The sequence below is a fragment of the Alosa pseudoharengus genome, unplaced genomic scaffold (genome assembly GCF_046254945.1).
Source record: "Alosa pseudoharengus isolate Yale_2024_CS ecotype anadromous, Long Island Sound unplaced genomic scaffold, YU_APseudo_1.1 YU_APseudo_1.1_scf_48, whole genome shotgun sequence".
NCBI lineage: Eukaryota > Metazoa > Chordata > Actinopteri > Clupeiformes > Clupeidae > Alosa > Alosa pseudoharengus.
Window position 1 is genome coordinate 316,185 of NW_027468822.1, and position 14,312 is coordinate 330,496.

The window sequence follows — 14,312 nt, forward strand, 5'->3', positions numbered from 1 at the left end:
CACCAACAATAAATTCATAGTCATCAAACCGGCGGATAAGGGTTCCAAAATTGTAATCATGGACACCCATCACTACCTCACTGAAGCACACAGACAGCTTAACAACACCCAGTTCTATTCACCCATTGCACAGTCCACCCAACCCGCAGCACAGTCAGAAATCCGCCGGTTAGTCACCTCACTCTACCAACAACACTTTATTAACCATAAACAAAGCATATTTTTACAAGGACCAGATCACCCCCGACCACGTCAATTCTATCTCCTCCCCAAAATTCACAAACCCCCACACACCTGGACAGTTCCCTCTCAGGTTCCTCCTGGTCGTCCCATAGTGTCAGACTGCAACAGCACCACATACAACATATCCATCTATATTGACTCCTATCTTAACCCCCTTTCCAACAGACACCCCTCCTACCTCAAGGATACATACCACTTCCTCACCAGGCTTCGACCCATGGCAGTCCCACACCACACTTACCTCTTCACCTTAGACGTAGATAGCCTTTACACCAATATCAACACCCCCGCCGGATTACAAGCAGTTCAAAACACTTTTCAAAAGTACCCAGACCCTCACAGACCGGACACCATCCTCCTGCAACTTTTAGAAATCTGTCTCACTCACAATGATTTTAACTTTGACAATAAACTTTACCTACAAGTACATGGGACTGCCATGGGTCAACGCTTTGCACCTTCCTACGCCAACATTTACATGAGTGAGTGGGAGCAGGCCGCCTTAGCCAAGTGCCCCCTTCAACCCACTTTTTATTTTCGTTTTCTGGATGACATCATTGGAGCTTGGCCACACCCCCTACAGGATTTCAACACTTTTTTAGACACCTTAAACTCACATCACCCATCCATCTCACTCAAGGCCACTATTGACCCCCACCAGATTAATTTTCTAGACACCACCATCTTTTTCACCCCCGTTTCACCCACACACAAAACTTTTAGATCTAAAGTTTATTTTAAACCCACAGACACTCATTCACTTTTACACAAGCACAGTAATCACCCCAAACACACGTTTAGATCCATAGTTAAATCACAAATAATCCGCTTTCACCGCATCTGCTCCTTTCCCACAGACCTTCACCATGCCATACAACAACTCTTTCAAGCCCTCCGTAAGAGGCACTATTCTAAACGTTTCCTCCGCCACATTAAGCACTTGACTCTGGCCGGCCTTGCTCCCACTCACTCATACACCCCAAACACTTGCCCATCACCCACTCCCACACCAGACCTTCCTCCTAACCCCAACCCGGACCCCGACCCAGACCCAGATCCTCATCCCAACCCTTTTCCTAACCTTAACCCAAACCCTTTTCCTAACCTTAACCCTAACCCTTTTCCTAACCCTAACCCCAACCCTCTTCCTAACCCTAACCCCAACCCTTTTCCTAACCCCAACCCTCTTCCTAACCCCAACCCTGACCCACCCCATCTCCTGCCCCTTATTGGCACCTATTCACACGGCATACAACACCTACACCACACACTGAAACAACATTATACTGAATTCCAAACAACAGACCCCACCTTCCAACACCACACACTCATCTCTGCATATAGACGAAATAAAAACCTCAAGGACCTCCTCATACGCACCACCTTCACCCGTCACCTACAACCCCCACCCCCTAAAGAAAACCTACACTTCACCCCTCACTTATTCATCACTAATATTCACAGTCACTGCTCTGCACCCATTAACCCTTTAAATTTAGACACTCCTAATTTAGTTTATGCCATCACCTGTACTTTTTGTCACATGTTGTACATCGGGGAAACTGGACATACACTACGCACACGCCTCAAACAACATCTGCACAACATACACAAAAATACACTCAACACTTACCTCGTCACACACTTCCAAACGCACGACATCACACATTTGAGGGTCTGTGGCCTTGAAGGGAATCCAGGCTGGACTGTTTTACAGAGGAAAAGAGCAGAGAGATTGTGGATTTTAAAACTTCAAACATTACACCCAACAGGTTTTAATGAAAAATTAAATTGAAATTTTAAACCACTCTGTGTCTTTTTTACAGCTCCTCTCTTTATCCTTTTAACTTATTTATTTTATTTGATTTTACTTTATTTTATTTGACTTTTAGATGGGATTAGTGGGGCGGGGACAACTGGCCAGTGCATAATGGTCCAAACAACCACTCACCAAAGAAAATTTTAATTCTAATTTCCTAACAGCCACACACACGCACACAAGCGCGCGCAGGTGATAGAGAGGGACAGAGAGAGGGGCCTGTTGCTCACACAGGCTGCAGCTGCTCACAGAGGCTCCAAAGACTCCTCTCTGTCCCCTGCGCGCGTGTGTGTGAGCCTGGGAGCATTACCCTGTATCCTACTCCTAAACTTAACCCAAATTAAACACGCTAATCAAACTAGCTAACACCCTCTATGCTAAGCCCGCAACACAAAGTGGCAAACACCCCCCCCCTCTGGGTACCACCCCCCCCCACGGACAACCAGGCTTAAGCACCGATAAGTACTGGTGCACTGTGCCCCACTTAAGCTAACCTCGCAAGGGTTAAAGCCTTAAGCAGAGCCGAAAAAATCTCAAACCCATGGTATACCTGCGGGTTCGTATATGATTCCGGCCCTAGCAAACCTCCAAGCGCTAACTCAAGAGCCGTATGTGATGAACATGTAACAGACTGTCATTCTCCCATACTGCCACTAAGGGGCCAAGAGTGAATACGCGCTATCTCGGGAGTCGTATGTGATGAAAAATGTAACAGACTGTCATTCTCCCATACTGCCACTAAGGGGCCAAGAGTGAAAACCCGCTAACTCGGGAGTCGTATGTGATGAACATGTCACGCTAGCTGCGGATTCACATACGATTCTGGCCCTAGCCAACCGCCTATCTCCGCGACGCAAGGTCACAGCGAGACGGGAGTGGCGCCATTGCGTCCGGAGCGTCAGAAAACATGGGGGTGCATGGGGGTGCCGCCAGTCTAACACCAACGCTGCACGACTTGTGGCCAAAAAACCAACTGCACCCCGGTGCACTTGTGGCTATTACCCCCTATCATAGTCAGGGACTGGTGCACGCTAGCTGCGGATTCACATACGATTCTGGCCCTAGCAACCGCCTATCTCCGCGACGCAAGGTCACAGCGAGACGGGGATGGCGGCATTGCGTCCGGAGCGTCAGAAAACATGGGGGTGCATGGGGGTGCCGCCAGTCTAACACCAACGCTGCACGACTTGTGGCCAAAAAACCAACTTGCACTCTTAGAGTGAATACGGGCTATCTCGGGAGTCGTATGTGATGAAAAATGGAACAGACTGTCATTCTCCCATACTGCCACTAAGGGGCCAAGAGTGAAAACCCGCTAACTCGGGAGTCGTATGTGATGAACATGTCACGCTAGCTGCGGATTCACATACGATTCTGGCCCTAGCCAACCGCCTATCTCCGCGACGCAAGGTCACAGCGAGACGGGAGTGGCGCCATTGCGTCCGGAGCGTCAGAAAACATGGGGGTGCATGGGGGTGCCGCCAGTCTAACACCAACGCTGCACGACTTGTGGCCAAAAAACCAACTGCACCCCGGTGCACTTGTGGCTATTACCCCCTATCATAGTCAGGGATAGTAGGAGTGAAAACACTGAGGCATAGCTGCCTGATTTCCACACGAGGGCGACACTAGTCACGCTAGGGAGGTGCTCACATGTGAATCCCGACCCCCCCCCGCATGTGGAAGCACGCTAACTGCGGATTCGTATATGATTCTGGCCCTAGCCAACCGCCTAGCTCCGCGACGCAAGGTCACAGCGAGACGGGGGTGGCGCCGTTGCGTCCGGAGCGTCAGAAAACATGGGGGTGCATGGGGGTGCCGCCAGTCTAACACCAACGCTGCACGACTTGTGGCCAAAAAACCAACTGCACCCCGGTGCACTTGTGGCTATTACCCCCTATCATAGTCAGGGATAGTAGGAGTGAAAACACTGAGGCATAGCTGCCTGATTTCCACACGAGGGCGACACTAGTCACGCTAGGGAGGTGCTCACATGTGAATCCCGACCCCCCCCCGCATGTGGAAGCACGCTAACTGCGGATTCGTATATGATTCTGGCCCTAGCCAACCGCCTAGCTCCGCGACGCAAGGTCACAGCGAGACGGGGGTGGCGCCGTTGCGTCCGGAGCGTCAGAAAACATGGGGGTGCATGGGGGTGCCGCCAGTCTAACACCAACGCTGCACGACTTGTGGCCAAAAAACCAACTTGCACTCTTAGAGTGAATACGCGCTATCTCGGGAGTCGTATGTGATGAAAAATGGAACAGACTGTCATTCTCCCATACTGCCACTAAGGGGCCAAGAGTGAAAACCCGCTAACTCGGGAGTCGTATGTGATGAACATGTCACGCTAGCTGCGGATTCACATACGATTCTGGCCCTAGCCAACCGCCTATCTCCGCGACGCAAGGTCACAGCGAGACGGGAGTGGCGCCATTGCGTCCGGAGCGTCAGAAAACATGGGGGTGCATGGGGGTGCCGCCAGTCTAACACCAACGCTGCACGACTTGTGGCCAAAAAACCAACTGCACCCCGGTGCACTTGTGGCTATTACCCCCTATCATAGTCAGGGACTGGTGCACGCTAGCTGCGGATTCACATATGATTCTGGCCCTAGCAACCGCCTATCTCCGCGACGCAAGGTCACAGCGAGACGGGGATGGCGGCATTGCGTCCGGAGCGTCAAAATTAATCTAGAATCTCACCCAATCCTGAGCGCCCCCCCCCCCTCCCCTTAACTTAACCCAAATTAAACACGCTAATCAAACTAGCTAACACCCTCTATGCTAAGCCCGCAACACAAAGTGGCAAACACCCCCCCCCTCTGGGTACCACCCCCCCCACGGACAACCAGGCTTAAGCACCGATAAGTACTGGTGCACTGTGCCCCACTTAAGCTAACCTCGCAAGGGTTAAAGCCTTAAGCAGAGCCGAAAAAATCTCAAACCCATGGTATACCTGCGGGTTCGTATATGATTCCGGCCCTAGCAAACCTCCAAGCGCTAACTCAAGAGCCGTATGTGATGAACATGTAACAGACTGTCATTCTCCCATACTGCCACTAAGGGGCCAAGAGTGAATACGCGCTATCTCGGGAGTCGTATGTGATGAAAAATGGAACAGACTGTCATTCTCCCATACTGCCACTAAGGGGCCAAGAGTGAAAACCCGCTAACTCGGGAGTCGTATGTGATGAACATGTCACGCTAGCTGCGGATTCACATACGATTCTGGCCCTAGCCAACCGCCTATCTCCGCGACGCAAGGTCACAGCGAGACGGGAGTGGCGCCATTGCGTCCGGAGCGTCAAAATTAATCTAGAATCTCACCCAATCCTGAGCGCCCCCCCCCCCCCTCCCCCCCAAACACACACACATTAGCTTAAGCTAAGGCCTTGTGAGAGGCCTACTAGCTACTGTGATGGGACGGGCCGGGAGAGGCCTGGGGATGAGTGCTTGTGCTCAGACGGGCTCAACTTGGGCCTAGGAGCAGGGAGAGACACAGAGAGCTGCGCTAGACCCCCCACAGCAGGCACAGCCACACACACGCACACACGCGCGCGCAGGTGATAGAGAGGGACAGAGAGAGGGGCCTGTTGCTCACACAGGCTGCAGCTGCTCACAGAGGCTCCAAAGACTCCTCTCTGTCCCCTGCGCGCGTGTCTGTGAGCCTGGGAGCATTACCCTGTATCCTACTCCTAAACTTAACCCAAATTAAACACACTAATCAAACTAGCTAACACCCTCTATGCTAAGCCCGCAACAGCTTGACCTCTGGTTTGACCCCTGACGCTTGGAGAGGCACAGAGAGGCCTAGGAGACAGTGCATGTTCTCACACAGGCTGCTGCTGCTCACAGAGGCTCCAAAGACTCCTCTCTGTCCCCTGCGCGCGTGTGTGTGAGCCTGGGAGCATTACCCTGTATCCTACTCCTAAACTTAACCCAAATTAAACACGCTAATCAAACTAGCTAACACCCTCTATGCTAAGCCCGCAACACAAAGTGGCAAACACCCCCCCCCTCTGGGTACCACCCCCCCACGGACAACCAGGCTTAAGCACCGATAAGTACTGGTGCACTGTGCCCCACTTAAGCTAACCTCGCAAGGGTTAAAGCCTTAAGCAGAGCCGAAAAAATCTCAAACCCATGGTATACCTGCGGGTTCGTATATGATTCCGGCCCTAGCAAACCTCCTAGCTCCGCGACGCAAGGTCACAGCGAGACGGGGATGGCGGCATTGCGTCCGGAGCGTCAAAATTAATCTAGAATCTCACCCAATCCTGAGCGCTCCCCCCCCCTCCCCCCCAAACACACACACATTAGCTTAAGCTAAGGCCTTGTGAGAGGCCTACTAGCTACTGTGATGGGACGGGCCGGGAGAGGCCTGGGGATGAGTGCTTGTGCTCAGACGGGCTCAACTTGGGCCTAGGAGCAGGGAGAGACACAGAGAGCTGCGCTAGACCCCCCACAGCAGGCACAGCCACACACACGCACACACGCGCGCGCAGGTGATAGAGAGGGACAGAGAGAGGGGCCTGTTGCTCACACAGGCTGCAGCTGCTCACAGAGGCTCCAAAGACTCCTCTCTGTCCCCTGCGCGCGTGTGTGTGAGCCTGGGAGCATTACCCTGTATCCTACTCCTAAACTTAACCCAAATTAAACACGCTAATCAAACTAGCTAACACCCTCTATGCTAAGCCCGCAACACAAAGTGGCAAACACCCCCCCCCCCTCTGGGTACCACCCCCCCACGGACAACCAGGCTTAAGCACCGATAAGTACTGGTGCACTGTGCCCCACTTAAGCTAACCTCGCAAGGGTTAAAGCCTTAAGCAGAGCCGAAAAAATCTCAAACCCATGGTATACCTGCGGGTTCGTATATGATTCCGGCCCTAGCAAACCTCCAAGCGCTAACTCAAGAGCCGTATGTGATGAACATGTAACAGACTGTCATTCTCCCATACTGCCACTAAGGGGCCAAGAGTGAATACGCGCTATCTCGGGAGTCGTATGTGATGAAAAATGGAACAGACTGTCATTCTCCCATACTGCCACTAAGGGGCCAAGAGTGAAAACCCGCTAACTCGGGAGTCGTATGTGATGAACATGTCACGCTAGCTGCGGATTCACATACGATTCTGGCCCTAGCCAACCGCCTATCTCCGCGACGCAAGGTCACAGCGAGACGGGAGTGGCGCCATTGCGTCCGGAGCGTCAGAAAACATGGGGGTGCATGGGGGTGCCGCCAGTCTAACACCAACGCTGCACGACTTGTGGCCAAAAAACCAACTGCACCCCGGTGCACTTGTGGCTATTACCCCCTATCCTAACCCTAACCCTAACCCTAACCCTAACCCTAACCCTAACCCTAACCCTAACCCTAACCCTAACCCTAACCCTTTTCCTAACCTTAACCCAAACCCTTTTCCTAACCTTAACCCTAACCCTTTTCCTAACCCTAACCCCAACCCTCTTCCTAACCCTAACCCCAACCCTTTTCCTAACCCCAACCCTCTTCCTAACCCCAACCCTGACCCACCCCATCTCCTGCCCCTTATTGGCACCTATTCACACGGCATACAACACCTACACCACACACTGAAACAACATTATACTGAATTCCAAACAACAGACCCCACCTTCCAACACCACACACTCATCTCTGCATATAGACGAAATAAAAACCTCAAGGACCTCCTCATACGCACCACCTTCACCCGTCACCTACAACCCCCACCCCCTAAAGAAAACCTACACTTCACCCCTCACTTATTCATCACTAATATTCACAGTCACTGCTCTGCACCCATTAACCCTTTAAATTTAGACACTCCTAATTTAGTTTATGCCATCACCTGTACTTTTTGTCACATGTTGTACATCGGGGAAACTGGACATACACTACGCACACGCCTCAAACAACATCTGCACAACATACACAAAAATACACTCAACACTTACCTCGTCACACACTTCCAAACGCACGACATCACACATTTGAGGGTCTGTGGCCTTCAAGGGAACCCAGGCTGGACTGTTTTACAGAGGAAAAGAGCAGAGAGATTGTGGATTTTAAAACTTCAAACATTACACCCAACAGGTTTTAATGAAAAATTAAATTGAAATTTTAAACCACTCTGTGTCTTTTTTACAGCTCCTCTCTTTATCCTTTTAACTTATTTATTTTATTTTATTTTATTTTACTTTATTTTATTTTACTTTTAGATGGGATTAGTGGGGCGGGGACAACTGGCCAGTGCATAATGGTCCAAACAACCACTCACCAAAGAAAATTTTAATTCTAATTTCCTAACCCTAACCCTAACCCAACATCGATGACACGGCCCGCGTAGACGAGAGTGCCCTGGACTGCCCAACAACAGCCATGTTTCAGAAAGCCCAAGACCAGATTTTTAAGCTGATGAAGATGGATAGCTACGCACGGTTCGCCCGCTCGCCGCTCTACCAGGGCTGCATGCTGGCCTGCGTTGAGGGGAAACCGCTGCCTTCATTGGACAGCAAGGGTTCCCGAGAGTGCATCACACCAATCAGCAACAGGAAGAAGGAGCTGGACACGCGACTGACCTCCTCGGACAGTAAGGCCAACAGGAGGAAGATGCTGGAGAAAAGAGGATCATGGGGAGCAGATGTAACCTTCCAACGTGTTGCCCTGAACCGGAACGAGTCCCAGATCTCGGTGAAGTCGACCAGTAGTGTGGAGCTCGGGTACATGCACTGTAAGTCCGAGAATGGGCGAGCCAGTTTGTGGGATGCGGACCTGATTTCTAGTGGTGGCTCCGGTGTGGGGCGTCCAGAGAAGTACTGCTACGTGCACCTCCCGGATGGCACGGGGAGCCTGGTGCCCACCAAACCGGGCCACCCGCTACGGGATATGCTGGGTGGACTCTGTGACAAACGGGGTTTCCCTCTCAAAGATGTGATCATCTACCTGCACGGCAAAGACAAGCAACCCCTGTCACTGGAACAGGACAGCTCGGTGCTGAACGATCAGCAGGTGTCTCTGGAAGTCCGGGTGACGCTTGCGGTAGAGGTGAAATCCACTGGTAAAACGGTGGGTATCATTGTAAAGTCCAGCAAAACCTTGCGGGATGCTCTCGCTACACTGTTACAGAAGCATGACATCCCCCCCCAGGATGCTCTCGTCACCATGAGTGGATCACAGCAACCACTGAAGCTAAACACCAGTGTCTTCCGCCTGGCCAACAAGACGATATGTCTGGACCGAGTCAAAGGGAGTGTTGAAGGCCAGAGAGGTCCACAGGCTACTGGCCCGAAAGGCTCCCCGAGAACCAGGAAACCCTACGACATGGACGGTCTGATGGAGGTGCTGTCTCGTGTTCAGAGCAGCCGTGTGGAGGACCAGCGTGGCCTGCTGAGGGCGGAGCACCTGGAGCTGCCTCAGTTCCTGCAGCTCTCCGAGCAGGAGGAGGGCCAGAGGCAAGGGCCTGGAGGGGGCGGGGGAGAGGGTGAGGACTGTAAGGTGCCCAGCAAGCCTGCTGACAATGCAGTTTAGTCAACTGCTGACCCTTCAGGGTCAACTGAGTCTTAATGAAAGCAAGAAGGGTATGTGTGGAGGGCGAGGTGGATGATTGGGGGGTTGTTGAGTGATTGAATGAGGCAGGGCCTTGCCAGTATGTCAGTGTTATGAATTTACACCACAATCACCTAACTCTAACACTTCAAATGATATGAATAAGTTGTACATTTATGTTTCTATGAAGATGGAAGAGCTTCAAGATGCATAGAAATGCAGGATGTATTTTCTACAATCTATATTTATTGTCCATATGCTGTACAGTTGCATTTGAGGTGACATAGTATTTATTTTGAATATATTTGATGGTTTACATCACTACCAGGTTTGTGTTTAAGCATGTAAAAAATGTAATTATACAATTGATCGTAGTACTTTTTCCCCTTCAGAAGATGGGATAAAGCTTTCATTATTTTTTGATTCATGTATGTGTAATGGTTGTCAAATCAATTGTGTGTGTGTGTGTGTGTGTGTGTGTGTGTGTGTGTGTGCACGTGTGTGCGCGTGTTTTGTTTTAAAGCCATCTGTTTTGAGGCTATATGGTCATTGATGTTCTTTCACCACATTTCCATCATGTCCTGCACTTTGTGTTGTCATGTTCAGTCAGTCAGAAGCACTTCATCTGTCAGAGCTGGGACGAGACCTAGTTTGTGTGTGTGATTGTTATGGGAAAGTGACACTTCATTCTATAAAATGTTTAATTTTTTTAATCAATGGTCTTGAAAACTAAATATATATGATTGCCACTTGGTTGAGATTTAATGTGTGTGTTTAACTGATGCAGTCCTTTTGTATTTGCACTGCTGAGTGCCTTAGTATTTCTGTCTCATTCCGTCTCTGGGCAGATTTAGAATTGTTACTGTCCTCAAGCACAGAACATGCAACAGAAATCAGGACTAATAAAGATGCACATAATCAAAAAAAAAAAAAAAAAAAAAAAAGGAGTTTCCAAGGAGCAACACGGTATTTCTGCTTTTAAAAACCTTACTAGTTAATTCAATTGATTTTAAATTGTTTGAAATAAAGATTGGCTTTTAAATTTTAAAACAAACACTGCGAGAAGACTACCCTATGAGCAAAACGGTAAAAGCCAACCATACAACAATTAACCATTATTAAAACAAACAACTGAAAAGATAAAAACCCTTACCTGTAGCGTAGACCTGGGTTTGCATATGCCGCCAGTCTAACACCAACGCTGCACGACTTGTGGCCAAAAAACCAACTGCACCCCGGTGCACTTGTGGCTATTACCCCCTATCCCCTAACCCCAACCCTCTTCCTAACCCTAACCCCAACCCTCTTCCTAACCCCAACCCTGACCCACCCCATCTCCTGCCCCTTATTGGCACCTACTCACACGGCATACAACACCACCATCTTTTTCACCCCCGTTTCACCCACACATAAAACTTTTAATTCCAAAGTTTATTTTAAACCCACAGACACTCATTCACTTTTGCACAAGCACAGTAATCACCCCAAACACACGTTTAGATCCATAGTTAAATCACAAATAATCCGCTTTCACCGCATCTGCTCCTTTCCCACAGACCTTCACCATGCCATACAACAACTTTTTCAAGCCCTCCGTAAGAGGCACTATTCTAAACGTTTCCTCCGCCACATTAAGCACTTGACTTTGGCCGGCCTTGCTCCCACTCACTCATACACCCCAAACACTTGCCCATCGCCCACTCCCACACCAGACCTTCCTCCTAACCCCAACCCGGACCCCAACCCAGACCCAGATCCTAATCCCAACCCTTTTCCTAACCTTAACCCAAACCCCAACCCTTTTCCTAACCCTAACCCCACCTCTTTTCCTAACCCTAACCCCAACCCTCTTCCTAACCCTAACCCCAACCCTCTTCCTAACCCCAACCCTGACCCACCCCATCTCCTGCCCCTTATTGGCACCTACTCACACGGCATACAACACCTTCACCACACACTGAAACAACACTATACTGAATTCCAAACAACACACCCCACCTTCCAACACCACACACTCATCTCTGCATATAGACGCAATAAAAACCTCAAAGACCTCCTCATACGCACCACCTTCACCCGGCACTTACAACCCCCACCCCCTAAAGAAAACGTACACTTCACCCCTCACCTTTTTATCACCAATATTCATAGTCACTGTTCTGCACCCACCAATCCATTAAACTTAGACACTCCCAATTTAGTATATGTCATCACCTGCACTCACTGCCACATGTTGTACATCGGGGAAACTGGACATACACTACGCATACGCCTCAAACAACATCTGCACAACATACACAAAAATACACTCAACACTTATCTCGTCACACACTTCCAGACGCACAACATCACACATTTGAGGGTCTGTGGCCTTGAAGGGAACCCAGGCTGGACAATTTTACAGAGGAAAAGAGCAGAGAGATTGTGGATTTTAAAACTTCAAACACTACACCCACAAGGTCTTAATGAAAAATTAAATTAAAGTTTTAAACCACTCTGTGTCTTTTTTACAGCTCCTCTCTTTTAGCTTTTCTTTTTAACTTTTCTTTTATTCTGTTTTATTTTATATTATTTGACTTTTAGATGGGATTAGTGGGGCGGGGACAACTGGCCAGTGCATAATGGTCCAAACAACCACTCACCAAAGTAAATTTTAATTCTAATTTCCTAACCCTAACCCGATTTTTCACACACGAAGCCTAGCAAATGACCTCGCCACCAGGTGTGCAGTCTCGTATCTCACTAGCCTGTCATGACTGAACAAATGGAGCATTATTTTCTGCATTTTGCATTGCTCAAGCGTTACATTACATATAAATATTTTTTAAAAAGATCTGAAAACATACCTGTACAGGAAAGCTTTTAGTTAACTCATCTTATCCTGTAGACTACTTTTTCAGATTATTCTACATCTGCTGCCATTGGAGGGTGCAGCCAGCCAGAAGCAGAAACCAGGTTCTGCTCAAGGTTTCTGCTGACTGGATCATAAACGGCCCCAGCAATGAAGAAAAGTGATTGATAATGACTGACTGACTATTATTGTGTTACATGCTTCAGATGTAAAGCACTTTGAGCTGCATTCTGTGTATGAAAGGGACTATACAAATAAAGCTTATTATTATTATTATTATTATTATTATTATTACATACCAAACAAGCAACTGACACAAGTGATAATGGATAAACCTTTGAAATGTTTATTTATGTCTGCAAATTGTTTAACAACATCATTGCATTTTGGTTTTACTGTAGAACATCTCTTTTCCATCATATCGGCATAACAAAGATGACTCAGTGATTTTGTCTGTTAGTAATGTCCCATAATCTTATAAAATCACGACCCGGTCGACTCCTGTACCCATCCAGTCTATCTTCATCTTTCAGCGCCAGCACGGAATTCCAGAGAGAGCTCGAAATCTGGAAGTTCGCTTTACATCCTCCGCTCCGTGGGAATTTCACACTCTGTGATTCGGAATAGGTTCCTTCTCCTTCTGTTGCAGAAGCGTAGAGAAGTGGCCCAGTTCAGCGCTCGGGGAGGGTGATGGTCGGCACCCACTCGTACATGCCGCGGCTCTCTTTGCAGAACAGCCGGAGTTTGTCCAAAGCAGGATCCTTCCACGAGTCCACATTTGGGCTCTGCAATAACAAGGCACACAAGAATTAGCATGACCTAAACACGAACTTAACCTACAAATAGCTGCAACATAAATGTCATGATAGGTTAAACAGGAACTGAAGTGATGCAAAAGTGTAGCCTACCGTGATAAGAATGCAGTGAACGTCTTTAGATTCCTCCGACTCGTCAATGCCAGCAATACTGGCAAGGCGCTCGATGTCATTCACCCTCACGATGTTGATGTCGTTTTCAAAGCAAAAAGCCTGGATGAGGGTGAAGTGAATCTGACAGCAAAGTCGCATTCGTACTCCTCGTCAATCACTAACACGCAGCATGCCACATTTTCTGGATAACTGTTGAATGACAATGACACTTGGTTAGAAACTGATTCAAATAACCATGTCATGTAACAATAGCAGATATATTTATCAGGTTCCAGAAAGATTTCTTATCCAGAAATATTCGCTGCTTTACTTACACATTCATGACTTTTGCTGATTCGTATACCCCGACTGTCAAGCAATCTTGATTCTTCGCCGAAACGAGTAGCTCTTCCAAAGCAGTACCGATGACCTGCATTCTGTGGATAAGAGAATAACGAGTTAAATCACTATTGTAAGCAATTGCGCAGTAGGCCTAGGCTAAATCAGTGTTTCCCAAACACTGGGTCGCGACCCACGGGTGGGTCGCAGGAGATTTTATTTGGGTCGTCAGCACAATTTATGTTGTCTAATAGGCCTAATTTATACCATTTAGCCAGGAAAGCTATCAGTTTTCTATTAGGATAGTTGGCTATTGGACATGGCTATTCAATTTGCGTCATAGGCTGTAGATAGTTCTGATTGTAGATTTAAAGTTAATAGCAACCTCCTCACATTCCTTATTATTTCGGATTTAAAACGCTCAACAGTGCATTATTAGGCTACAATTTAAATATACATTTTAAACATTATTTCCTCTCGTTTTCCACCTCGCAAACTCTATACTGTAGGCTACAGTAAAGGCGCATTATCTTTTGACTATTACGCAAAAGCCTCTTGTTCTGATATTTATTCATTTCACATTCTTACAATCTGGTGAAAG

At 48.4% G+C, this 14,312-nt stretch overlaps 1 protein-coding gene and 1 pseudogene across 1 annotated transcript; one reads left to right on the top strand and one right to left on the bottom strand.

Annotated features, from left to right (window-relative positions):
• The first annotated feature begins 8,394 nt into the window (after positions 1-8,394).
• LOC143103552 (regulator of G-protein signaling 14-like) lies at positions 8,395-10,533 on the top strand. The gene has a single exon (XM_076267284.1). It carries the CDS (start codon positions 8,447-8,449, stop codon positions 9,593-9,595), a length of 1,149 nt encoding a protein of 382 aa, XP_076123399.1. The 5' UTR covers positions 8,395-8,446; the 3' UTR covers positions 9,596-10,533.
• A 2,546-nt stretch (positions 10,534-13,079) lies between these two features.
• LOC143103553 (growth arrest and DNA damage-inducible protein GADD45 gamma-like) lies at positions 13,080-13,808 on the bottom strand (annotated as a pseudogene).
• Positions 13,809-14,312: the final 504 nt, after the last annotated feature.

What these genes read in the sequence shown, in the direction of transcription:
- LOC143103552 (XM_076267284.1), top strand. Translation starts at nt 8,447, where the DNA reads ATGTTTCAGAAAGCCCAAGACCAGATTTTTAAGCTGATGAAGATGGAT.